At 49.6% G+C, this 24,310-nt stretch overlaps 1 protein-coding gene across 1 annotated transcript; it reads right to left on the bottom strand.

The window, feature by feature from the left end:
* Positions 1 to 4,542: 4,542 nt before the first annotated feature.
* Positions 4,543 to 24,310, bottom strand: LOC309439669 (hexokinase HKDC1-like). Its single transcript, XM_082052576.1, has 18 exons — positions 24,129 to 24,310; positions 20,245 to 20,407; positions 17,642 to 17,790; positions 17,433 to 17,552; positions 16,556 to 16,651; positions 15,431 to 15,530; positions 14,617 to 14,800; positions 13,908 to 14,063; positions 12,913 to 13,146; positions 12,405 to 12,709; positions 11,952 to 12,100; positions 11,738 to 11,857; positions 9,943 to 10,038; positions 9,753 to 9,852; positions 8,579 to 8,762; positions 7,752 to 7,907; positions 6,747 to 6,980; positions 4,543 to 5,268 (listed from the first exon to the last, which is right to left on the bottom strand). Exons 1-18 carry the CDS (start codon positions 24,189 to 24,191, stop codon positions 5,124 to 5,126), a joined length of 2,754 nt encoding a protein of 917 aa, XP_081908702.1. The 5' UTR covers positions 24,192 to 24,310; the 3' UTR covers positions 4,543 to 5,123.

Genomic DNA, 24,310 nt, shown 5'->3' with positions numbered 1-24,310 from the left:
GCCGCAGCTTCCAAATCCGCGTTTGTAACTTTCCACTTTGAAGTGCTCAGGACATGCATGCCGGGAAAGCATCTTCCTTGCTCCCCTGCTCGGACCCTCGCAGGCTTGCCCTGCTGCAGAGAGCTCCCTCCACAGCCACGCTGTCCATCCCCAGCTAACCCCCCCCCTAACCACTTCCATTCCAACCCCCGCTGCTCTTCCCCCTAACCACGCTGTATTTACGCTTCACGCAGCCAGAGACGCTGCCGCCCCAGGATCTCGGCTCGCCCGCAGGTCCCATCCCCTGCACGTGCCCCTGCTCCCCAGCTCTGTGTCAGGAGAGGACGGAGCTCTGCGCTCCCAGGAGGGGACACACGCGGGGACAGCCCTCGCCAACAGACGGCCCGGCATCGCTGCGTGGTTTGGCACAATCCGAGCCAGAGCTACAGGAACGGTGACTTCCCAGGGGCACAGAGGCCTTTAGCAAGCTGAGTGTCCAAAATAGCGAGCAGGAAAATCAGTACAAAAAAACCCAGCCCTCCAGAAAAGTAAATTGGATCAACAACACAGGTGGTTTTGAGAACTGAGCCCTGGTATTTCTGAAATGCCTGAGGATGGGGTTGGGAGCTACAGTTTGCCTCCAAGTCCAAAGAAAATGGATGTCGGTAAAGCAGTATCGCCATCGCCTCCCTCTTATCCTGCCCACGGAACAATAAAAGATGAACCAGTTCACTCGGGCACGTCCTCAAGCAGTGCTTGTAATTCAGCATTTCAGTGTATCACACCTGGCACTGCTGTTGGCCCTTTTCCCCGCTCTTACGGCGTGAAGTTGTTCTGGTGTGTAATAACAGATTCATGGGGTATCTTCGACCGCTGGCGTGCCATACTCCTCACCATCTCTCCCCTTTTTCCAAACAGACTTCATCCTTCCAACAAAAGAAGAAAGGACAACATAGTGGCAGTGAACCAGTCCCCATTCTTCTCTTACCTCTTCTTGTTTGTTTTTTGGTTGGTTGGTTTGTTTTGTTGTGTTGGGGGTGTGTGTTATATATATATGTATATTAAAAATATATATACACATTATGTATTATATATAATATTTTTAAAAAATATTTTATACACACATATATATATATATATATATATATATATATATATATATATATATCTTCAGCTTGATTGTTTGTTTTATATTTGGCTTTAACTTACACTTTTCCGGATAAAGCTACAAGTTTGTTTTTGGTGGATCTGGGTTTTTTGTAACGGTGGGGAAGGGTGAAGGCTGAGCTGACCTCCTTCCACCCCCCAGCCGGCTTCCGCCCGCTGAGCTTCCCAGCACCGGGTCCCCAGCCCCACGCAGACCCGCAGCGCACGGCCCTCAGTCCGCTCTCCCGTAGCCGATCCCTGCGCCAGCGCACGGGTCTCTGCAGGAACCCGGGTTTGCTGTTTCTTAGCAGAGCTGTTCTGGTTCTGCACCGCACACAGCTCGTACTGTCTCTGGAGGTGCCTGGGCTGCGGACACACAGTGCAGAAGCAGCCTAAGGCTGAGCAGGGAAGGCGCTGGCATCTGGAGGACATTAAACAGATCAGAATTATCTGGGCACTCCCCTCTCAGACAGACATGACCCATCACGCCCACAGCACATGCAATGTGATAGGATCAATGAGAAGGGGGAAAACATTAATTAACTTTAGGTGTATTTGTATCTCGGTTCACGCCAGCTTTACGGAGTGGATGCAGTGCTGGCACAAAGCAGACATCTGATCTCCCTTCCCACTCCCACCCCAACAGGCCATCCATGCTCATGTAAAGGAATAAGTCTGCTTTTATAATTATAAAAAATAAAGTAAAATAAATATATATATGTGTGTGTACATATATATATATGTACACACACACAACTTTACAAGCTACCCACCCGACTAGTGTGAGAAACGCTCTGGATAAGCCCCCAATGACGATCCAGGCAGTGAAGGTCCTGTCTAGAGAAACTGTAGATTCAGCTACAGCTGGACAACACTCACCACATCTCCCTGTCCCACTCCCTTCCCACCTCCCACCGTGGTGACGTGTCGCCTGGGACACCCCGAACGAAAGCTCATTGCACCAAACACAAACTAATCACAACAGTACTTTCATTTTGGTATTACCTGCATTTCGGCCTCAAACTCCTTTACACTAATCTGCTAATCCTATATAATATTGACTTCCCGAGAAGGGAGATTATGCTAATCAGGATTTCTGAAGGATTTACACATGATCCTATATTTACTTTTGAACTTTGTCAGAGTGACAAAGGGAACAGGTCACCGCGGCGTGTTCTCTCATTAGGAGTCAAGCTCCAGCGCTGTCCAAACCTATACCCTCCAAAATGTCTCTCTAGCAGCAAACCAACACATTTGTGATCATCCTTCCTCCTCAGATGAAAGGGTAACTGCAACCATCTGCAGGAGCTTCTGCAAAGCACAAACCTTAGTGCATCCGCCCAGCAATGCTTCTGTCACACCTGTGATTTACGGATCTTCCAGCTTCGCAAATCAAATGTATGGTCGTGATCTGAAGAACGATGTTGATGTCTTCAAGAAGAATCAAACCAAAATCAGTAAATTCAGGAAGTACCAAACATATTGACTGGAGACAAAAACCCACAGAACAGAAAGGAAGCATCACAAAGCTATCCAAAAAGCAGCAGAAAAGCACATCTAAGGTGTGAAACTGGAAGAATCTCATTTTGAAGTGACTAACAGCTTCACGTGACCAATTGTACTACATATTTTTCGGTGTACGATATGCTGTGTTAAATTTAATGGGAGGCCTCTACTTTTATTTTAAGCTGGGGCTTTAAACTAAATCACTACATGTGATGCACAGAAAGGGGGTTTGGTTCAGCAGCACCCACGGACTCGCTGGAAAAAACTGCACATGCAAAAAAGTACGATTGTGTGGGCCTAATGTCAACTGCAAGCTGAGGGGTAACTGACTCTGCAAATATTTAACGTCCAAAAAAAGACTAAAAAGAAAAATCAAAGCAGCATAGGATTTCTTTCTAAATTTAGAGCGAGGACCCATGGGGCTTGCCTTGTTTTATTGCTGATTTTCATTCCAGTTGTGCAGAACAGACATTAGAGTAGAAGTGCACCATACTCACGCGGCCATCCTGGGGCAAGTCACGTCACCTTGTCCCAGCCACACAGGGACACGCTTCACCCACAGACGCAATTTGTGCAGAGAAACACACGGCACTTGTCCCGAAGTGCCCAAAACTGCACAGACAGTACAAGATTTCAGAGCGCCGAGGGGAGAAGTGGCCAACACAGAAGAGCTGTTCCAGGCTATTTCCAGGCCTCACGTAGCCCCAGGACACAAGGTTTGGGGTTTTTATACCCAGTCCCTCCAATTTAGACTGTTCATCACCAGGAAACCCTCTCTGTTTCAAAGAGCCCTGCCCCTCTGCACAGCCAGCCTTGGCTTCTGCAGCTCTGTCCATTCTCAATAAAAAGGTAAAATATTAAGTTCCTTGACAAAAGGAGGAAAACATTGAATATCAGATGAGTTCACAACTTGCGTCTCCCAGTTGTCCAGTATGGTGAGCACAGCACCACCAGGAATTCCTTCAGAAGTGAAGATTATTTCCGACAGCGTTTTTCACCACCCAGTTCATCTGACACGAAGCTGTTGATGTGCTGCTTTTAAACACTGCAAGTCAGGAAAGCTCTGCAGCTTCAAATCCTGCGCTTGCCACTGCTAAACTTAAACCAGCCAGCCTTGTTGCGGATCATCACACAAACCCAACTGCTCACCCCCTGCACCACAGCTACTTTTGACTTAACCAGGCTTACAGCACATTTCTTGGCCCCACTTTCTGCTGCCGGCCTTAAAGGAAGCGAACGTCCAAGAAGAGAGGGTTAGAGGAGACGGGAATACTTGAGAACAGAGAACAGCAGGCGGCAGATCCGCTGCTCCTTTGTACCGTTTCAGTTTATTCTGAGATGGGTAATCACGTGAGGGACATTTGGTCGCAGAATGGCACGGGTTACTTTCCTGGGGTCTGCATGCTTTTGGGCACGCTGCCACCAAATAAAACGGTGCTATTTGAGAAACAGGCCACTTTGGCTGCAATCGGACAGGCCCCATCCACAAGGCACCTTCAGCACAGCTGGAGTAGTTATGGACAGGTCACAGAAGGCTCCGCTCGCCTGGTGTTCCCACGGGTCAGGAGCGGCGCCACACAGGAGGGACGGCTCGCACACCACGGACCTACTTACAACAGGCCAGACAGGCAGGGCCGCGGCAGCAGAACGTGAGGAACAAGGATGAACTCCCACAAAACGGAAACTACCCTCCCATGAACGGGCAAGGAGGTAACTGAGGGAAAACAAGAGAATTTCAGAAATTGAGGCTTTTTTTTTTCTCTCTCTACACAGCTGTTTTGGCAGCTAAAGATGAACAGATCTGATAGTCTCTAGGTAGCCTGACATAGACGTAGCGGACTCGGTAGCTGCCTCTACATCCCCTCCTTCCCCCAGTACCAAAAGAATCAGTCACATTCAGGTTCATCCAGCACTGGTTTAGGTTTATGTGCACTCATATATTGCTACAAATGGATAGTTTGTGAAATTACGTTTTTTTCTTTACATTCATCTACTAATATGTCTCCTGTCCTCAGGGAAGTCTTACAGCACAACACACTTGCAGCCAGCGTAGCGGTGGTGGGGAACATCACTGACCAAAGCTCATCAATTTATTTACTTGCAGATTTATTGCAAAGCCAGCGAAGCACTGAACAAACACGTCCGCTAGACACGCGCAACAGCAGGATCTCAATACTCCTCGGGCCAGGCCAAGCTGAAACTAAAACACACACGAGTCCTAAGAAACTGCTGATAAATTCAGTTGTGGTGCTGCAGCTTAATTAAGCCATTGTAAAAATACACATTTGGGGTTGGTTGGTTGGTTTGTTTTCACTCTCCCAGTTATCAAAAGTTTTCAAAAGACAAAAACGCACAATCCTGGTTGGTCAAAAACCAGCGGCTCCCTGGAAACAGGCACCTCTGTGTGGCGTCCGGCAAAGCTGCCTGGAATCACCGCTCAGCAAGTCTCTGTGCACACGGCTGCGGTGCTGGAACGACTTGACCTCTCATTTTCACTTCTGTCCAATATTATGCAACCTTTTTGCTACGGCAGTGATGAGGGCAGCGCCCTTCCCACTCCCATCTTCAGAGAGCATGAAAGTCACATCGCACTGAGGCGCCAGTTCCTTCACTGTTTCCTGCAGGACCCTAGAAAAACTGAAAGGAAAAGAGAGAAGGACAGAACATATTAGCAACTGTTTTCTGCTCTGAGATCTTTATTTACTAGCAAGGAACCATAACCTCAGCCAACATCTTCTCCACATCACCCCTTTCTGTTTGCTTTTCCTCCTATTAAGGAAAAAAGACAAATATCTGTACACAATCACATTTTAATTTCTATTTCTCTGCTTTAATTTTGTTCAGCGCGATGCCAGACGCTCCCCTCTCCTTTGTCTTTAGAGATCACGGAGGTGGCTCTCTTCTCACAACTCAAAATCTAATGCATCTACTTACAGTGCTTGCTCACAAAATAATGACCCGACTCAAAAAACTCACCACAGCTTTCCATCTGGGACACCCAGATATTGCAGAAATCCCCCAAAACACTGGAAAAGTGAGATACATTCATGTATGGCCACACAGAGGGATCTGGACCGGCTGGATCATTGGGCTGAGGCCAATTGTCTGAGGTTCAACAAGGCCGAGTGCCGGGTCCTGTCCTGGGTCACAACCACCCCATGGACGCTCCAGGCTGGGGAAGAGCGGCTGGAAGGTGCCTGGCAGAGAGGGGTCTGGGGATGCTGATTGACAGCCAGATGAACATGAGCCAGCGTGTGCCCAGGTGGCCAAAAAGGCCACCAGCATCCTGGCTGGTATCACGAATGGTGTGGCCAGCAGGACTAGAGAAGTGGTTGTGTCACTGTACTCAGCACTGATGAGGCCACAGCTTGAATCCTGTGTTCAGTTTTGGGCCCCTCATCATAAAAAGGACATTGAGGCACAAGAGAGAGTGCAGAGGAGGTGACAAAGCTGGTGAGGGGCTGGAGCACAAGTGTGATGGAGCAGCTGAGGGACCTGGGGGGTTCAGCTGGAGAACAGGAGCTGAGGGGAGACCTTATCGCTGTCTACGACTACCTGAAAGGAGGTTGGAGCATGGAGGGTGTTGGTCTCTCCTCCCAAGTAGCAAGTGATAGGACAAGAGGAAATGGCCTCAAGTTGCACCAGGGGAGGTTTAGATTGGGTATTAGGAAAAAATTCTTCCCAGAAAGGGCTGTGGGGCATTGGAACAGGCTGCCCAGGGCAGTGCTGGAGTCACCATCCCTGGAGGGGTTGAAAAGGTGTTTGGACAAGGTTCTTAGGGACAGGGTTTCGTGCTAGAGTTGGTTAGGTTATGGCTGGACTCGATGATCCTGAGGGTCTCTTCCAAGGGAAATGATTCTATGATTCTAAAATAAATATTAGAAAAGTAAGTTTGCTCAACACTCCAGAGAAAAGAGTTTCCCAGTGGTAACTGGACTTGGCTTCGCAATTTTGAACCTTTGGCTAGGCAAGAGAAACAAAAGGATGCAGGAAAGCATGTTATATCTTCATCCCTTCTCATTTTTCATCTTCTTAGCAGAAAGCTGGTACAGCTCCGTACATTTTCACAGTGTAAATGAGCAAACAGCAAAGGGAAGCGGTGCCAAGGTACTCACTGCGGATGGAGCTTGTACAGTGTCCCATCTACTCCAACGGTGATTTGCAAGCGCTCCACGCCTCGGTTTTCTCTCTTCTTCTCTACAATAGCTGCCAGTCCTGCCCCGCAGAGCTGGGCGGCTCTTTTTGAGACAGCTCCGCACACCTCCTTCACAATGATGCTGTCGTCGCACGTGCTGTCCAGGCCGAGCTGCTGCAGGATGCGCCGGACCTGCAGGAGAGCCAGCCGGTCGCTGGCACAGGGAAACACGAACAGAACGAGGCGTCAGGGCGGCTGCGGCGGCACTGCCAGGGGCCCACCGCTGGCACTGGCCACGGCCAGAGGAGCCGGGCACCGAGCCGGGGCCCACCGCCGGCACCGGCCATGGCCAGAGGAACCGGGCACTGCCAGGGGCCCACCGCCGGCACCGGCCACGGCCGGAGGAACCGGGACCACCTCTAACATTCTCCAGTTCTTTAAGGCAGATTCCAATTTGAATTCGGGTTGAAAACTTACTGCTGGCATGCGTTTTGCTATGTTAGACGGTATTTCCAGAGGGCACGGGCAGCAGTTATTCACCAGACTCCCAAAGTCAGGAGGGAGCTGAGCCAGATCAGGCACCCGACTGGGTGATTTTTGATCTCAGACCCTGCCTTCCAAGGTTTTCAACAGTACAAAGAGTTTCAATAGCCTGGAACACTGTTGCATCATGCACAGATATGCAGGTAAGCACATATTCATGGGGTATTCATATAACACTGACTTTTTAAATTTAAATAAGTAGTAAGTCCTAAAAGAAACACTCCAAGTATGAGCATGCTTGATGATCAAGGCATTCAAGATAACACAGCTGTGTGGACAGGAGATGGTAACTCATATAATTACAGAGTAATTCTGGAACTCCTCCAGCTTTTATTCTGGGGCTGCAGGAGGAGGTGTGTGAAGAAGAAAACTGTGACTGACTTACTGAAGGAGGTCACAGAAGACCTCAAGGATTTAAACCATGTACATCTAACAACTTTACCTTTCAATCTGAGACAGGAATTTTGTTTCGAATATGCCTCTTTTCCTGAGTGATTCCGAAATCTGTCCTCTGAACAGCAGGCCTTGTTTGGTTAGGTCAATCAAAATCTGCCGTACTATTTCACCCAGGTACATTCCACTGGTCATTTTTTCATACCTGTCAGGTTATAAAAGAAAAAAAAAACGTGCTTTTAAAGAGGTAGCAAGTTGGCTGTGCTCAGTGTGAGTGGTACGTGCCATGTCAACCCTCAGAAAACCAGTAAAACTGGCAAAGCAATGGCCATTGAACTCCATCTTTCAGCCATCAAAAATACGCTGTAATGATTTCAAGTGCAAACATTAATTACAACATATTTATCTATGCTGAAAGGTAACAGAAGTAGGGAAAAAAAAATTGCACTATTAAACAGAAGATAGTGTTAATGCCAGAATAGACACTGAAGTGAAACAACTCCTTGTCCCCCCATGTATTCACTGGTGACTCATATAATTGATGCCGTCTTCACCAAGCGAAGAACCGTCAGTTGAGTTTATCCTCTTGCACAAAGTATATTTTACCTTTGAAAAAACACCCCAAGAGCAAGGCTGAAAAGCTGCACTGTTTAGTAACCGCCCTGAGGTAAAAACAGTGCTATGTTAACAGAAACAATGCACGTCTTTGGTTTTTGTCCAGATATCTGCATTGCTTACCACTCAACTAATTAAACTTGGTACTAAAAATTTCCTTTCTGATTATTCATTCATTCATTCGGTACATTTTAAAAAGCAGCCAGTGTGTGTCTGAAACGGACTTCATCAGGGTCTTAGCATGGGGACCACCACATTTACCTCTGTTTTCCTGGGTTTAGTGAGCCTTCATCCACTTCTTTATCATACTTTGTTCTGATGTTGTCGATGCAGCCGTTGTCACCAAATCCTCCCCATTCCGTGTTAATGCACATTTTCCCTTCATTCCCTTCTACTATTTCTATGTTTTTCATGTCCTCCATGTAGCACACATTGCTGCCCGTTCCTAGGAGTGAAGAAACGACAAGGCTTCAACCAGCAGGGTGAAGCAGCAGCTGAAACACACGGAAGATGACTGCAGCAATTGTCTCAAAAGGTTTCTTCTCCATATCCCAAATGTCAAAGATCTCTCCGTATCTTACAGAAGCAAGTGCTAGACAGCAATGCTAGGAATGCTGTAATTTATCACGACAGAATACTGCCAAGTAAAAAGGGTCCTACGCAGGAAGTTCCCACCATAGAGGAACGAGGGCTCTGTCACAGGACAGACGTGGCTTTGGCAAGCACGGGTGGTCACTGCTGCCAGCCTGGCGGTGACGCACCACGCAGCGTCTCGGTGACGGCGTGCTCCCGGGAGCAAGCCCTGCCAAGGGCCTGGCGGCCAGCCGAGCAGTTGCCCAGTCTGAAATGGTTTGGTGAACAGGTCCGCATCACTTCCAACATGGGTTACATTAACTAACATAAAGAGCGGTTCTCCAAACAAAATGAGATAGCTGGTGCACTTAGCCAGCCAGGAGAGCCCGATTTCCCAACCGGGGTTTCAGATCCGACATGCTCAGATGTATTCCTGGCTGAAAACATGGAGGGATCCACTGGCAGAACCATCTAGAAAGCCCAAACAGAGCGCATTCCAATTTAAAAAAATGTCTTCTTGTTCCGAGGCCTACGAGCTGGCTAGTAAATATCAATACACTTGCCAAAATGAGGATTCACGCTATATCTACCATTCCCATATTCTTTTACTGCGTACATGTTTTTTAGGCACCATCAGAGATTTGATCAAAAGTCCAACAGATTGAGGATCCTGTGTGCTATAGGTGCTATCACATTCTCTTTTAAATACCATACAAATGTACCGAGAACTCTCAGTGACTAGTAACAGCACGTATCAAACTCAAACAAAACATGCTGGTTTACAAATTCCAAAACTGGGTGCGAAGCCTGACACCTGCATGCGTGCTTCCTTCTTATAGTGCCCAATTCGATGTCACCGTACCTGCGATAAGACCAATCTCACAGTTTGGATCCTCATATCCGCAAGTCATCATTGTCCCAACGGTGTCATTCACCACCGCTACAATGTCCAAGTCAAACTCCTGCAAGACAAGTCACAATCAGCAGCAGGGTCCCAAAGGAAGACGGGGTGTGCATTAAATAGACCAAAAAGAGCAGAAATCAGAGCTCACGTTTCTTCTCCTGATGGCTTCTCTCAGCATATCAACAACATCTTCCCCCTCACAGTCTGTTGCCTTGAAACCTTTTGTCCATCCTACAAGCGTTCCCTGAATCAGAAGAGGACGAAAACCACAAGTGAGGACAGAGAGGAGACTGGAGTTCCAAGGATCGGTCTTTTCTTGTCTTCACCCTCCTTCCCACCCCTTGCTTGGTTTTCTGGTGGGTTTGTTGGGGGTCTTTTGTTCCTTTAGGTAACGGATTTCCCCGGACAGGCTCCTGAGCGTGTCCAGTGCAGACCGTGTGCGCGTCTCTTTGTTACTCAGCTGCTCACGGCAGCGACTCCAGATTGACTCGGCGATTTACCGAGACACTGCCCACCCTGTGCCTGCTAATGCTCTTTTCTCATTTGGAAAACCTGCCCGTCTCAGCTCTTTCTGTGCACACAGCCACTGCGGGAAAGGCTGAAAAATGCTTTTGCTGCAAATAATTAAATATTAATGAACACTTACTGTTAATTTTTGGCTCATTTACTGAAGGACACTTGATATGACCCTAGTTCTCCAGGCAACACTAATTTGTTTCTGTTTGGAGAGACGCCTGGCCTGACAGTAGTTATCCAGGTTACATGAACTAGACTTCTACTTGTTAACTGGCTCTGGACTGTCCAAATAAGAAGAAATGGAGAGTAACTGGGAGAACAAAGCTGCTCTTAAAACACCCTCAAGTTGTAGCAGCAGTAAGAAACCAAACAGGGCAGCGTGCTATGGGACCCGCTGCAGGTGTGTCCCGCTCAGGTTACCGTCACTGCTCTGGAACTTGTTTCCTCATCACTTGTCAGGACCTAAATAGTACGCTATAGGTTTGGGAGGCATATTGAGCCATCCCCCCACAAACAGCCGAGTCCTATTGCCATACACTCAACTGGGACCTGAAAATTGAGAGAACAGACTGGCTTCTAGACTTAAAAGCTTTTGCAAAACCCACCAGGACACAAAAACATGCAATAAAATCACACGGTCTCATTTCCCCAATGTCCTACACATTTGACTAGAACTAAACAGCACAACCTCCCCTGCCCCTCTTCGGAAACGCATCAGAATAACTGAGAATTATTTCGTCCTGAATTTGATTTTTTATTCTATTTTTCTTTCTTGCATCAGATCTGGAAAGATGAAGACAGGCTGTCAATAAGCCACATGAGCCAAATTAACACATCTGAGAGGTCCAGCCCTTCCAAGCCGAACAAGCAAGCTCAGCTCTGCCGCTGACGCTCCGCAAAGAGAGGCCGAAGCGGTGCGGGAGTCCCACGGCTGAGAGCTGGGGGCAGCCGGGAGACCCAGAGCAGGCGGCTGCTCCCTCTTGCCATTGAGGAGTTAAGGCAGCATAAGAAATTCTTGGGCTATTAAAAACATGTAGTCATTTACCTATCGTAAGGCTTAATCTTTATAGAACAAAAGTAGAGTAATATCCATCTCTTATCAGATACAAGAGGTGAAAGTTCTACCTCCCATACGCATACAGAATGATAACTTTCTCATGAAACAACTAATTTGCAGAGTAGAGTAATAAAATCCCCATAAAGCAGGTGAAATACTGTCTCCAAAGACTGATGTGCACATGTGTGTGTGCGCACATACATACATGTATATCTTAGGAACCTTGTAAAGTTCTACTTGGAAGAAAACATTGAGAAGAACAGCTTTTTCTTGCAATCTCCCAACCAACAAGTCATCCTAACCCAAAATAATGTCATTTACCAAGCAGATGCCCAGCTGCCACTTGACCCACTGGTGTTGCAGTTCTCACCTTGTCAATGCTGGCTTGCCTGCACGGGAAGGAGAAGGTGAAGCCCAGAGGCAGTCGAGCACCTTTAATCCCCATATACTCCAGAAAGTCTGCTATGCACTGCACAATATGGTCAAAGAGCTGAAGGACAGAAAAGGCATGTAAATCTCCCAGTAATTCCATGCAACGGGCCTTGGCTGGACCAGTCAAACACTGGCTACAGGTTACAGGTTACCTCTTCCCCCGTCCCTTGCATGATCTCCAGAGGAATGGCAAAGATTTTGTTATACATTTGCACTGATCTTCTTCTCCCGCTTCTGATCTTGACCAGCAGAACCCTAAAATTTGTCCCACCGAGATCAAGGGCAAGGAATTTTCCTTTCTCTGTAAGAGAAGAAGGGTAATTCATTTTGGTGCTTCTTGTAGCATGTTTGCCAGTCAGGATGGCCTACTATGCCCATCCCCGAGAAACTTCATCCGGGCCAGTGACAGTACATGGCTCCCTATGGCATTTATCCCACCAGTCTGCCAGGATGGGGCTGAAGGACCAGCCAGGTAACACCACACAAAGCACCGGTTTGCCAACAGATATCACCCTGGCATTTACCAGAATAACTGGCATATTCCCCCTAGAAAACAGACAAGCAATTTCCCTGCACCGCCACAGGTGACCAGGAAATGACTTCACCTGTTCCATCTGGTGTCCCACAGACATACGTGGGCAACATCTTCACTGTGGCACTGGCTTGCGTCTCTCGCTTCAGCCCATACTCCAGCTCGGTCCTCATTTTGTTCTTCACTTCTCCGAGGGTGTCCAGGGACAGTAGGAACGGTGCGAGAGCGGCGTCGATTCTCCCGCGCTGGGCGGCCAGCCTGTGCGCCACCGCCGTGACCACGGCCGCCCCCTTCCCGCTGCCGCTCACCGAGAGGAGGAACCGAACGTCGCAGTTCGGGACCAGCCTCCTCACCACCTTGTGCAGGCGCTTGGCATATCTACAGGAACAAAGGGCTCCTTTAGACCCTCACAGGCACTTCGCGCGCAGTTTATTCCACGCGCGCTGACACTCCAGCGGATCTCACCCCAACCCTGCAGCAACACCAGCAGCTGTCTGAAAAGCCACACAGGTATGCAGATGGAGCCTGTTTGCAACGTCAACACGTGGGGAGCAATTACCAAATCTTCGTTAGTTACTTACTGAGGGTGGGTTTTGTAGAGCCCTCCATCAATCCCAACAGTGGTTCGCATCCTCAGCAGCCTTTTATTCTCTCTCAGCCGGGTCAGTATGGCTGCCAAGGCGGCCGCGCAGAGGTTGGCCGAGCGGAAGGAAACGATGGTGCAGACGTGCTGAACGGCGACGCAGTCCTCCTCAGAGGGACACAGGTTCAGCTCTGTAAGGATCTCTTTCGTGTTGCTCAGACCTTCCTTGTATCTACCCCAAAGCAAAGGAACACATAATCTAACACGAGGACATTAATGCAGCACATCAATCAGTATCTTCACGTTGGCACAAAAAGAAATGAGAGAAGACCAGAGCACAGCCCATCAAGCACCATCATAACTGGTTCCCATAAACCAGTAGTGTCTTTCCTGCGCTATTCCCAAAAGTGCGTGGGGGGTGAGACCAGACTTTTAAGAGGCTGCTTCCCAGAGCTCAGTGTTTGGTGAGACAAACCAAGTAGCTGGCCAGGGAGACAACAGGATAAAACGTTCAGTCCACAGAAGGAGAGCACGGGAATAGATGTACAGCTTCTCTCGCTACAACAAAGCAAATATTCCTGGAGTTATAGTGACGACCAGAAACAAAACCCCAGAATCTGTCAGTTTTGCATGTGGTCACCCATTAGCCGATCCAGAGACTGCACCACATCTCCACAACCCCACTATTCCCACGTTACGGGAGAACTGCGCCCATCATCCCACGTGCTCAGGTCTGCACATGGGTTACTTTAAACACCCTGCATCTTGATGGTCAGCTGATATATCTGCTGCCGTGGTACTCTGCTAAAACTTTATCTTCCACCAATTCCTACTTATTGAAATACAAACTTTTCTCCTAGGTAAAAGCAAAATCAAGTTGAACAGTTCAGAGCTGTTCCCAGTACTCGCAGATTATTATTACATGTTAATTATCATTGCTGTGGTGGTGAGAGAGTAATAGCCACTCTCAAACAGCACATTGTGGGTTCTTACTTCTCCATTGCAGACACGTGTTTCATTTCAATCTTGCCTTTAGTGAGCAGAGCTGTTGACACTTTCCCATTGAAGAGCAGACCTTCCTTCGTCATTTTTAGGAGAATAAGTCTTACAAGTTCCCCCAAATACAAGCTGCTGATCATCTTCTCAAACCTGGAACGAAGCACAGGAAGGATTACAGGTGTTCACCAGCTAGCCAGAGCTACAAGTTCAAGAATCTTATGTTCGTACGGGGGCTGATCGCATTTAAACACGTACAAAAGGCGTCTGGGAGCTAACTGGTAGACAGGATGCCATCCTGAGGTCCTGCAACCCAACAACAGCCCCTCAAGTGATTAGAGAGAATGTTCAAAAGACTTGCGAGCAGCTCGGCCAGTAGAAGCAGTTTTGATTAACCAGGCTTCAAATATGCCCTTTGTTTACCTTCCTCCTCCTTCCTTACCCCTCCGTGGCACCACACCAGAGCAGCCACTATTTCTAACAGCGCAGCAGCAGTTGCAGCAGCAATCCCTCGGCCTGAGGGGCAGGGAGGTGCGAGAGGTACCCGCACTTCCCAGAAGGGAAAGGTCTGGATAGGACAGGACCAGGATAAGTCACCTCAGGTTCCCTCAACCCAACTCCTGTTCCAAAGGGGCTCCTGGCACGCGCTGGAAACGCGCTCATAGAACTCAGAGTGCCGAGACAAATCTGCCAGGGCATCACTTACAGCTGTTTCCCAGGATTGAGAGATCCCAGATCCAGCTCCCGATCAAATTCTGTGCGGAGGTCGTCCAAAGCACCGTCGTCTCCAAAGGCACCCCACTCCGTGTTAATGCACATCCTGCCCTCGTCCCCTTCCACCAGGTCGATGTGCCGCATCTCCTCCATGTAGCAGGCGTTGGTGCCGGTGCCTGTGAGAGTCGGACCAGTGTGGAGACGTTACCCCTTACACCAAACAAAAGCAACACGTGGGCCTTGTCCCAGGTTTTGGGAATAAGTCAATATACTATCTCTGGAAGAAAATACAAATACATAACCCTGCGGTCCAGGATGCTGATATCAAGCCACCAGAACTTGTTAAATAATTATTTCACAGTAAGTGAAAGCATTAGGAATTGATCTAAGGCTTGACTTGTTTAAAAAACATTTTTTTCTTTTTCAAATATGCTTTTACACGCCTTGGAAAAGCCACCACGGTGCACAAAGCAGAGACACTGTGGAAAGTGATCCTAACCACCAGACGTGAGAGGAATTCAGCTTTCTCTGGACAAACACACGGTAATTTGCTATAGAGTCAGCAGAAAAGTTTAGTATGCTGGTCACAACTGAGCCCAGACAAAATGGGGACTGTGGCATTTGACGGCAATGTGATCAGCATGAAAACAGCTGCTGCACAGAAGGCAGTCAGGCTTGAAAATCTCACCATTGTTTTTTCCATTTTCTTCCTGCTCTTTCCGGTATCCAACACCCCCTTCTAGTCCGGAGTTGTCAGGATCAGACAAATGACGGGGAAAAAATACTTAGCGAACAGAGAAAATTACCAACTATGAGTCCAACTTCGCAGCGCGGGTCGTCATATCCACAGGTCATCATGGTTCCCACGGTGTCGTTGACCAGCGCTAAAACATCGACGTCTATGTCCTGACAGCATAAAGGTGGGTGGTTAAAAGGAAAAGGCTTGGGAGGTCTCGGGCGGCAGACACGCAGGGCCGCGCTCTGAGGGCCTGGCTCAGGAAAGCCCTTCGGCTGGAACACGCGCTACTTACTGCTGTAGCTCTGTTCCCAAACCCTGTAAAGTAACCAACACCTCTGGATCCTCGAGTGCCCGGATAGCCAGGATCTCTGCTCGCAGGATTTAGTTTTCCCCAGTCCACCCTCATTTGCTAGAAAAGCAGCGTATTATCGGTTTGAATTTTGTGATACGCCAGCACCCACGTATCTTTTTGATGCCCTGCATTCTGGTAGCTCGCTCATGCTGGGACACCATGCTGCCCCTGAGCAGATCCCACCAAATGGGGCAGAAAATACACATATATAATTGCAACTATTAACCACCAGGCTGCGCACCAACGTCACACCCCAGTAAAAAGCCTTGCGGTCGGAGCGGGGCGGTTTGTCTGTCATGCTGAGGTAACTTGCTAAAGGATAATCAAAGTTACCAAAGGATCCTTGTAAGTCAGATGCCACCACTAGCGGGGGGCAGGCTTCACCCAGCAGCTCTCAGGACATTTGTTCCTGTTAACTACAGAGAGACTGACGTAGAGAAATAAGCGAACCAAAAATGAAGGCTGGATTTTTACCATGTGCAAAAGCAGAGGAACTTCCCCTTTACTACAAAGATGTCAGGACATGGAAAGATGCTTCGTAGTGCTTGGATGGTGTTACCAATAGCAACGCACATGAAAAACGAGGCTTTCCAAAACATTAAAACAATGCTATTCAAAGATATACACTAGTTCAAGGGCAGATTTGATCACGTCTTCCTGCTGACCTTAATTTCCATCAATGGCTCCATCCCGCAGAGTGAAGCGGAGGGGCCAGCCCTGGGACAGCTCAGTGTGCGGTGATGTTTGACAGCTCCCAAAACAACCCACGCACCAAGAGCTGATCTCCCATGGGGACAACCTGAGGCCCTCAGGTCCACCTCTGGCAGGTACAAAACTTGCCTTATGCTTCTGGAGGGCCTTGCGCAGAGAGCCGACCACGTCCGTGTCCTGAACCCCTCGGACCTTGAAGTGTTTCGTCCAGCCAAGAAGGATTCCCTGCAAGGTAACGGTCCGGTGACCCGAGAGCTCCGGGTTTAGCACACAAACCTGCCGCAGGGTCAGCCTGGACCAAAGCCTGGGGAGGAGCCCGCTGTGTTTCTCCATACACTATCAATAAAACGTGGGCCAAAACAAGTCAGAGCAGAACATCTCACCTTGGGGTGGCTGTCAGCGCGAACATGACTGAACGGGTGCAGCGGATTAAGTCGCAATCCTGCAAATGCGTATCCCTGTGTTTGTTTAAACCACACGTGGCTTTACTGATGCTCATCAGAAATAGCGTTAAGCATAAAGCATTTGCAGGGCTGAGACCCAAAGCACAGATCCCTGGAAATAAATAAGAGGCCACAAAACAATTGCAACCAGCCCTTCACTTCCCATGTGGCCTCTCAGCTCAGCTACAGGTCTTCCCTATTTAGAATCAACTGTAAAAAAGAAATTGAATGAGAGCGATTAAAAAAGAAACATGCTTCAGGACACAAAAGTATGTGGTTTACAGTCTGACGGTCTTCGTACAAGGGCACACAGTTACTGTGGAATTAGGCACTGATTAAGTAAAAGAAGAGCTTTAGCTTAAATATCATGTTGCCTTGAAATCAGCAACGAGTGTTTGAATGACAGTGAAGTCCAATTAAATGCTAATGGTCATCCACACCTTCTTCAGAGAGCTACGTAAACATGACCCCACACAGACCCACAGAGTAACACTCCCATGCAATAGCTTCTCCAGGTTCTGCAAGGAGCTATGCTTGCCAATAATATTTCTTTTGCATCTTACCTCATCTAATTTGGTCTGTTTGCATGGAAAAGAAAACGTAAAACCAAGAGGTAACTTCTTATGCTTCAGGTTGTTGGTCTCCATGAAGTCTAACAGGCAGTGAGCAACATAATCAAAGAGCTGCAGGAGAAAGGAGAGGACGGTCAGGCTGCACCCAGCGGGCACGTGCCCAAGCACGGCACCACCACAGAAGGTCCTACGGGCCCCACCTCGGCTCTGTTCCCCTGGGTGACCTCCTTGGGCAGCGGGTAAAACTTGCTCTCCAGCTGGCTGCTCTGCTTCCCGTCATCAAACACCTTCACCTGGTGGGCACGGAACTGGGAGCCGCCCAGGTCAGCAGCCAGGAATTCACCCTTCTCTGCAACACAAGTGGGCGGCTGTCACCAGGATGGCCAGGGGACACGGCCCAGAGGCCACGCCGAGGGTCGCAGCCCAGGCCCTACTGCAGATGCCAGTTTCCAAGTGGGGCAAGACTAATCTGCCATTCGAAGTCAACCAACACGAGTGCTTCAAATGCCTTTAGGTGTTTCTATAAAAGTACGGCATGTTTCAAAAAGACAGACCCAATTTGAAATCACTGTATATCTGCAATCACAAACTACCAGGAGGTGGAGGGAACACAGAGCATTTATTAACAAGTTACTGAAACTTGATAACTCATTAAACTGTTCACAAATTTTTGTGTAATTGTACCACACGGGGTCCATCTCTCTGAAACGCCCCATACGTTCTGTTTCTCTTTCAGCACCACTCTCAGCTCGAACACGTTCTCTTCTAGCAGGGGATCTCAGACGGAACCACCGTTCGGTCTCGCTGCTACAATAAAGCAATGACCTATTCATCCCACGCGCAGGAGAAGGTCCTGCCCGCAGGAAAACACAGCGGCGTGTGCACAGCCTCGCATGATCTTTGTTCCACGGTCCAAACACCCGACCAGGCTTTATCAAATCTGTCCCTGAAGGGGAAGGAAGCAGGAAACTCTACCTGTAATACCACGGTCAGGTATCACAAAGGTGAGGAGGCAAATGGGGTTACTCAGTAAACTGTGACATTAGTCACACCATTAATCTCTAAATGATTAAAAAACTGATGATGCTCCACATAGGTCATTTCAGGCAGCAACGCTGAGGGCACTGAAATGTCCGACAGGTCATTGCTCCTGCAGATGGGAGAATCCAGCCAAGTTTAAGGTGTTTAAACCAGCTGGAAGTTTTGTCTGGAAACAAAATAAGCAAAAAGGATTTTGCAAGAGAGTAAAAATAGAAAAATCAAAGCGATAGCTAAACAAAGGCAGTGTGTCAATAAGGCACGGCCCAGCCTGCCCGCAGCGCGTCCTTGGCACGGGACGGTCGCAAAGGCCCCGAGAGCGCTGCCCAAAGCTGACTGAGCAGCGCGGTGTCTCGCAACGCTGGTGACATTCCACGCAATTTCCAGGTCTCCTGACCTCACGGAGTCCCTGTCACTTCAGGACAGGCCAGTGCCATGTAAGACCTCAGAACCGGTCAGTGACCGTCACCGAGATAGCAACGGTTAAGCTAATATTTCTTTTTCTTTGATGAATACAGCAGCAGAAGGAAGGGCGCCCAGCTCCAGCCAGGCGGTTTGAGGGGCTTGTATGTGATATCTGTCAGACATCCCTCATTTCAAGGGATGTCCAAATGTTCCCTTTGTGCCACTAAAGCCATTATGTCTCATTTAATTGTAGGAAAATTACCTTCGGGGAAATAAAGTCCTGTGGAAATGAGGTACAAAAGCAAACATTTCTCTGAAGTTTTCTGCATGAACAGCTGTTATACACAGAGCTCTGACCTAGGCCAGACACAGTGTCCGGTACAAATTCAGAGACTTGGTTAAACCTGGGAAAAACACCATTTTCTGTCAGCCTGCACTGCCAGGGGCCAGGAGAGATGTTTGGATGAGCACCCTTCTCCAAACAAGAGACGCTTTGAGATCCCACCTCACCCTACGTCCTCCCAGGGACACCATCGCACCCTCCCCTCTCTATTTAAATCCCAGGGGCACCTGTGAAGGAGCGAGGGTCCTGCTCGCAGCAAACAGGCTGTCTCCTGGCAGACCCCATCGGAAGCGGATCTTCCACCGCAGAGGGCAAGGAAGGGCAGGTAGGGATCACTTTTGGGGCAATAGAGAAAGCAGCGCAGAGTTTGCTGTCAGAAGCCAGGAGAGGATCACGGCTTTGAGAACACGGCGCTGCTGCCGCTTCACAGCATCCTGCCTTCCCCGCAGCGCTGTGGGGCACGGGATTGTGAAGAACAGAAGGTTCCATCTGAACATGAGGAAAAACTTCTTTACTTTGAGGGTGACAGAGCGCTGGACCGGGCTGCCCAAACCGGTTATAAAGTCTCTTTCTCTGGAGATGTTCAAAACCTGCCGGACGCCTTCCTGTGCGACCTGCTCGGGGGCACTTGCTGTAGCAGGCGGGCCGGGCTGCTCTCCATCACCGTGGTGCCGCGGTACCAGCGCGCTGCAGGGGCTGCCCTTGCCGTGTCCGGCTCAGCTCCGGCAAGGCCTGCACTAAGCACAGGCACATTTGCTGTCTTCTGAGTGTTTTCTAAGTCCTTTCCTCAAACAAGCGGCACCAGGTCAAAAACCACCTAGCGCAGGGGGAAAAAACGCTCTGCCAGCACCCCCAGAAGCTGTCGCCTCCTCAACACACGCCTGCTTTCCCAACACGAGACGGGCAGCGACTCGAAGCCACTGCCTGCCCTGTCCCCTTGCTGTGCTGTCCTCGAGTGCCCCAACAACCCCCCACCATCCCAGCGCAGCACTGCTGCAGTGGAGCAGGGGAACTCACCCGAGCCGTCGGGAAGTGAGCGCACAAACGTCGGCAGCATTTTCACCGTTGCCGTGGGGTTCGTGTCTCTCCCCAGGCCCCTCATCATCTCGGCCTGGAAGCGAGTCATCACATCCAGCAGGACGTCGTCGGAGAGACGCAGGTGATACAGGTACCTGTCAACCTGGGGAGACGAGAGGTGTCACCGGGACACGCAGGCTGCCCCTGCTCAGCGCTGCTCTGGCGCTCAGGACTCTCCTGTGCGTGCTGGGGGCGCTTCCTGCGAGCAGAGGAGACACAGGAGCTCCCCAGCCACTTGCACTGGTTTTCTAACCACGAGGGTGCAGTTTGGAAATGAAGGAGCTGGAAAACCTTTAATGTCAGCAGCACCCCTGCACTATGCTGGGCAAGAATCACTCTGCTCCCTCCCACCCACCCGACAGACATGAGGCCAAACAGATCCCAGGGAGACACAAGAATTACTTGCGCGTACGTAACAAGCTGACGGTGAGCACAGCACCACCTGAGCAAACCGCACCCCTCTGATTCTGCAAGTGGGTTTTTGACCTCAGCACCTGAATCGCCACTGCAAGCAAGCTCCAGGACATCATCAGAACATTTACAAAGAACTTTGTTTTGAAAGGGTTTAATGCAGCTTTGGTGAATTACTGTCAAAAAGTAAGCCATCTCTCCCCATGGCTCAGGAACTTGCCAATATACATAAGCCCGCGAGACTTGCTTGAGACCCTGACAAGCTGTTTCTACACCATCCTGTCCTGTACATGTAATGAACTAGAACTGCAAAGTACCTCGACCTGGTGAGAATTTGCCCTCCCGAGCCAGGTCCAGAAAACGCCGTCGGCCGGCGTGTCGGCCTGAAGACACCTCCCACCGCCCACCCAGGACAGCGAGCTCTGCTGGGCGCAGGCTGCCCAGGGCTGCCCCTCACCCCGGCTGCCTGCCGCTCTCCTGTGGTTCAGGATTACATCTAAACACAGCTTTGGGTGCAGCCAATATCCTTTCTTAAGGACCTATAATAACTTGCAGCATACAATCAAAATAAAAGCCAGTTGAATTTAAAGGGAATCAAAACCATCTATGAAGTAGGAGACACATTCAGATAAACTGATAGAGAAGACAACCAGTGTTTCCGTACTGCTTTGCTAGGGGAAAATTTAAGGTTTTCTTCTTCAGGATGAGACTCTGCTTGGACTGACATTTATTTACCTGCAGGGCTGGATACACGGCTGTAAGGTGGCCTAGGAACTATGTAGCTGCATCCAATGAAGGATTAACACATCAGCACCCGAACGCTCTTCTGCTGGGGAGCCAGACCCGGGTGCTGTCCGAACAAACGTGCTCCGAGCAGCCGGACGTCCCTCGGGAGGTAACCCCTGTCAACATCCTGCTCCCCACCGCACGCGGGTCAGGACCAGGGCGCTGGGCTGGGGAGAGAGCTGGGGCAGCTTCCAACGCTGCGCCCGTGCAAACACTCGGCTCTTGCACCTTGGGCTCCATTATTACACTGCTTTATCTGTTCAGGGCGTTTCGTCACTCCCATTTACATAGCAAGGTCTGGAGGGCTGGGAGAACACGCACAAAACAAGTCCCACCAGCAACAAGGCAGGATTTAAAAGGTAGTGTTGTGTAAAAAGAGAGGAACGCAGCTTGTAGATAAACTGGCCTCTTCTGTAATTTGCACTGGTCACCTATATCAATGAGGCACAAAGTAATTACCTATCCACAGTCCAATTTTAAACTGATGGTCAGCAATGACCCACCTGAAAAAGTCAGGACCCTGAAAGCAACTCCAGCACTTACCTGACAGCAGAACATACACAGAGGAGAACGCCTTACACTACGAGACGCAATGGGCAAGGAGAAGCAGCTGCCTCAGGATACAGCTGTGCCTTGAACAGGACATTATTTAGGTCTTTCTTTGCGGCCCTGGTTTGCACAAGCTCTTGATTTCCTCCAAGGCTCTTTTGAGCCCACCCACCGCCTCGGCCCGGGCACCAGCACTGCTGCTTCGGGCACACAAAACCACCAAACACCCAGTGACTGGAGACACACAGCACTTGGGTACCGTCACACAGACCCAAACAGCCTGGTGACAGAAGTCCCTGTGGAAAAAAACCCTGAACAGTAATAAAAATGACCATGCCTGTCTGCAGAGAACGTGCACTAGAGCTTCCTGCTCCCCTAGAAATTGCATTCCCCACGCTTTTTACCCCTGACCACAGCAGCAGACAGTCCTCTTGGGGGAACTAGCTAAGGCAGAGTCCAGGAAAGGCTGCTGACTCTGATTTACAACCAGATTAAGGACCTGCTCACATTCCATTTGCTTGTAAACACAGGGATGGCCAGGCCATGCACCAGCAAACTCTGCTCGCGGCTCCCTCCCTCCCTAAGGACAGCCCTTGTTTCTAATTGTCAGTCATGGGAACAGCACTATTTTCGTGGCAGGGGGGCTCTTGTTATTGCCACCAGGGAGCAAATAAACCCGGGGAGGTCAAGGTGGGAAGACATTCTTTCTTTCTAATTAGGGAAAAATCACCTCTGCTCCAAACATCCTCCCCTGGGCTTCTTAAAAGACATCTCTGAAGAGGATTTCTTGCCGTCAGGAGGGCTAGTTTGCGCCTAGCAGAAAGACTTCACTTTTTAAATGGCTTTGCCAGAATCCCTCCGCACCCCCTCACTTCAGGGAGGCCCCCAGCCACCCTCTGGATGTCCCTCCGAAGAGCCCGTTCCACCTGAGCGCTGCTCCACAAGGCCACAAGCACGAATGAATAGCGCTGTGGAGATGAAAGATCTTAGATCAGATCCTCATACAAGGAAAGGGCATCGGGGCCCTCTTCTGATCATGTTAAACCCTGGGGAATAAAAGGACTGTGACTGGGAGACAAAGCTGGAGGCATCTGACTGCTGAGAGCCCAGGACCGCTCCTGGGAAGCTTCTCCTCAAGGCAGAACTAGTGGAAGAAGCCCCACTACGAACACTCCATGTTCAAGCGAGGGCACAGGGAGGACAAGCTGTGCTGCTCTGCTGACGGGCGGCACCGGCGGGACCTCGGCTCTGCTGCGCGGCCACGCATCCGCCCCACAGCTGGTGGAAAACAGGACAGAGCGTGGCGGCAGCAGCCGCCACACGGCACCCAGGGGCGCCGGGGGGACGGGGGACCCGCAGGGGACGTGTCTGGAAAGCAGAGGCCCTCTGACCCAAGAAGCTCACAGGTCCCACGTGGTCTTACGATGGAGAGCCAAAAACTCATCGCAGCATCGCCATAACAGAGCAGTGGGGAAGAGCAACTATTAGCCAGCTCGCTCCCAGTACTGATGGCTTCAGGTCTGGGCCATCTTGAGCTTTTCTGACTGTAATTAAAGGTCACATCTATAAACATCAGTTATCAGCCAGGTTTGGACAAGCAGAGAGGAGGCACAGGCACTTCTCCCACACCAACGCTAGTTGCAACTGCTTCTTGAGTCCCAGAAGAGGAGTCCAAGAGCTCTCCCTGCCCCTGCCACAAGGTGACTCGGATTCCTACCCAGCTTTAGAAATCCCGTCCTTCTCACCGCACTCGCGGAGCGATCCAGCAAGAGGTTCTGTTCTGCCCTCTGGACTGCACCGCACCCTGCCAGATAAACGTTCAAGCACCACTTTTCCTTACTGAAGATCATTTGCTCCATTACTGAAAGAAAACTTATAACCGTGCGAGGAAAATCACTAACTCACTAATTTTCACACTCATCAGACAATTCAGGGTCCAAGTACTTCTTACCCCATCTGGCAGTAGGGCTCGAGTCGATAATGCCATTATCTAGTCTGCATTTGGTACTGCAGACCCCACAGTACCAGAGTAACACAGTTCTCAAAACAGGAATCAGCTAACAGCGTATCTTACATACCTTTTTGATTTGATCCTCTTTTAGCTTTGTGAAATGGAAAGCTAGCAAGTGGACGGCAAACATTTTCCTGAAGCGGATGGATGAGCCAGTAGCGACAGAGCTGCTGTGAGTAACTCCAAAGCAACAGGTCTCCTCTGACAAAGCTGGAGCTAGAGGAACTTCTGCTGAGGCATTTCCCCGAG

Source organism: Streptopelia decaocto, assembly GCF_964273445.1.
Source record: "Streptopelia decaocto genome assembly, chromosome: 5".
Taxonomy (NCBI): domain Eukaryota; kingdom Metazoa; phylum Chordata; class Aves; order Columbiformes; family Columbidae; genus Streptopelia; species Streptopelia decaocto.
The sequence above is the reverse complement of the archived record's forward strand: the minus strand, read 5'-3'. Positions and strand labels throughout refer to the sequence as shown.